We start from the raw sequence: 3,493 nt of genomic DNA on the forward strand, positions 1-3,493 counted from the left end.
CTTGAAATGTTTGGTATTGGATATTGTTGACAGATGACAATACGCCAATTAGCACAAGTGGTAAGTTCCGACAGTGCCTACAAGTGTGCCTACTGGCCGCTAAATGGCAATACCGGTTTCATATGTATACACCTGGTATGATGAGTACATAGCAGAATTTGAGTTTTTATCTATATTCTTTAATAAGCGTAATTAATTCATTTGAAAATAAAACTTATAAATATAAATAAAGTAATTTAATAAATTTATCTGATAAATAAGTTCAAAAAACAGTGAGTAATATTATAGTTAAGTATAAAAAAAATTAATATGGTCCCGTTTTTCTTGCAATGGTGTTCAATTTATACGAAAATTTGTATGAATCTGCATCAATAAAATAATGTATTAATTTCACGTCCACTGTAAATGATTTAAATTTATTTTTTTTATTAATACTCAATTTTTCATTTACATTTGTCATATAGCCTAATGTATCTGCCAGCAAGAAGCACAGCTGCGCCGCCAGCGTATTAGTTCACGGCTGGCATCAAACTTAGGTCAGCGCTTTTGCACGCAGTAGGATATGGCTGGTGAAAATGTACCCTAACCGTTGACCATGGACATAGAAAACAAGGGATTAGGCATGCCATTGCGGGGGTGATGCAATGAGGGGGGAGGTCCGCTACCTTTTGATGTCCCGCGACAAACATGGCAGCGCCCACATGTTTATATTTCCATGCATAATTTGTCGGCAAAAATACTTGTGCGCATAATCAAATGGCACATCGTAAGGTGGCGGTTCTCTCTACTCATCGAATTCTGCCCCCTCCCGTGGATTCAACCCCGCTCGCTCAAGTTAAGATGGCATGCCTAGTCCCGTGTTTCCTATGTCCATGCCGTTCACCAAAGATATTATAATATCTTTGGTTGACTGCAGCCCTGTGCATCTCTCCATATTTCAGATTTTAAGGTCATGTGATGAGCGAGTCACCTGACTAGATTTCTACCTTACTGACACTTTTTTTATTTCTTAACTTATTTTCACACGAAGAACCACATCGAGTTGAAAATTTGTGATAATAAATAAGAAGCACTAAGAAAGGTGGCTCTAGTCCTAAATTTTTATAATTATGAAACAAGTTTTTTTTTCATAAATAATATTTGCTTGTTTTTTTCATAACCACTCAAATTTAGGACCAGACCCACCTTTCTTAGTGTTTCTTATTTATTATCCCAAATTTTCAACATAATGTGTTGCTTCGTGTGAAAATAAGTTAGGAAATAAAAAAGTGTCAGTAAGGTAGGAATCTGGTCACGTGAACCACCCGTCACATGGCCTTGAATTGACCCTGCAACTGTCATAAGTTTATTGGTTCCTAATAACTCAAGCGCGGCGTAAGTTATTAAATCACTTCCTTTTTCACATAGAAAGCAATGGGACTAAATCACTTTTTAAATCTTTTAGTAAACAATATGTTATGTCTATGCAAACAAATTCTTGAAATTAAAACAATGTTACTCATTTAACATTTCAAAATAGTTTTCCAATCATTTTATATGAATACTACAGACAAAATATGATTTACATGGTCGTACAATAATCCTGACAAAGTGGAATATATATTAGATTTGAATTTGAATGAAAAGTGAAATATGATTCTTAAACTTTATTGTTGCAAACAAATTAACAATATTATTCATGGAATGTAAAAAAATCCCGGAGAAAAATTTGAATAGTACTAAGTTTAAACTTACCATGTGAATATTGTCGCTTATGAATTTATAATGGATATAATATCTTTCTAATTGAATTGAACTAAATAAAACTTTTTATCCTAGACGTCGACAGTGCGCTCGTGCCACAATTTTACGTCATTTCCGTATTTTTCGAAATGTATGGAAAATATTGCGAATAAAAATAAAAATCAAAAATAAATATGTAAATAAATGTGTGTTCGATCCCTAAACCGATACCTCTGGAAATTTTTCAATGTACCTTTACCGAGGTTCTGGTGGTTCGGAACACACCTTAAGCTGTAGGTCCCCCCATCGTGTACTTGACTGCAACCCAGTCCGTCAATGATGGGTTAAAAACCAGGCTTTGTCCAATATGTCTGGGCAGACTGTTTCATCAGATCACTTGATTGCATTATAAAAATGCGTCCGTGACTTATGATATATACCGGGACAGCCCCGTGCAAAATGATCACATAAAAATCCAACTCTAACCAAAAATGCCTTCGATATGTTGGACAGAATAAGCCTGTGACAACATTTCAATACAGCAATGTTTTTATAATAATAATAAATAATTATAAACAATGGATTATGACTACATAACATTTATATTTAATAATAAATGGACAAGTTAAATGATTATATTCAACATACAATTATTATTGTAAACAAAACCTAGTATTGTTAAAATCATTCGCGAAGATCAGATTTGGAAGGAACTACGCAATAGTGTAAGGTTAACCCAAAAGCCCAAGAAAAGCTACGCATCATCTCTTGCACAAAAAACAGGCACACGTTGATTAAAAAGCAATAAATTAATTAACAAGGAAACCAGAAAAAGCGGCTCCATTTTCAATCTCATACGCTCACAATAGGCTGGTACCTATAAGTACGTACACATCGCAGTAAACAAAAATAAGCGATAAACATAAATATTCGCATAGCTAACAAAACTAGAAGACTACACACTAACTGAAGAGCTATAAATTAATCAGCAAACCAAGACTGAAAACAGACAAAATTTTCAGTCCCATACGTTTACAAAATTGTGGTACCCACACCACATGTACATCATTTAATCATTCTGACCTACATATTTCTATGACGGAGACCAGCATCTTAGATCTAAAAGCAATTAACAGCTAAATAAAGATGACAGCTATAGGAGGGTGAGCCGTTCATACACAACCAAAAGGACACACGCAAATCTTATGCTCTTCTACGCATCATAATGTCTTACCCTTGGACACCTCGGAAGGGATACCATATATTTTGATAACTGCGCCATTCTTTATATTTGGGCACATCAAGATTCCTAATCACTGATTGGCTATCTCATTAATTACCCCCGTGGTACTTTGGAAGGAATACAAGGCATTATGGTTACTGCAACATCCTCCATATATGGGCATATACATAATTCTCAAGGCCCATTGGCCAAGACCAAGAAGAATCCCTACTTCTAAAACCACTCATCCCTACGGGAATCTAAGAAGGGATCTTGTGAATAAATACAGCGGATTTGGAAGTAGAAATCAGTTTAGTTCCGATTTTAGTTTAGTTTAGTTTGTTCCTGTTTAGTCGATTATACTCCAGCTTCACTCTCTACCCTAGTCTCAGTTCAGTCTCAGTCAGACAAATCCAGATTGTAAAGAATCTTCGAAACCCTAAACTCCGGTCCAACAGTGTTGACCCGTCAACCATTTAAATCTAAAAATCTATGAAGAAGAGCTTCTGTGTGGAACTTCGAGTCGAGAACACCTGTCGCAAAGGGACA

The 3,493-nt window shown here is 35.4% G+C and overlaps 1 protein-coding gene across 1 annotated transcript in view; it reads right to left on the reverse strand.

Annotated features, from left to right (window-relative positions):
• LOC117173712 (ras-related protein ORAB-1) overlaps positions 1-3,118 on the reverse strand; it is a 29,887-nt gene extending 26,769 nt beyond the window's left edge. The window contains exon 1 of the mRNA XM_033362354.1: positions 3,063-3,118. Coding sequence (XP_033218245.1) covers positions 3,063-3,118 — 56 coding nt within the window. The remainder of the gene's footprint in view (positions 1-3,062) is intronic.
• Positions 3,119-3,493: the final 375 nt, after the last annotated feature.

Source organism: Belonocnema kinseyi, chromosome 5, assembly GCF_010883055.1.
Source record: "Belonocnema kinseyi isolate 2016_QV_RU_SX_M_011 chromosome 5, B_treatae_v1, whole genome shotgun sequence".
NCBI classification, from domain to species: Eukaryota; Metazoa; Arthropoda; class Insecta; order Hymenoptera; family Cynipidae; genus Belonocnema; species Belonocnema kinseyi.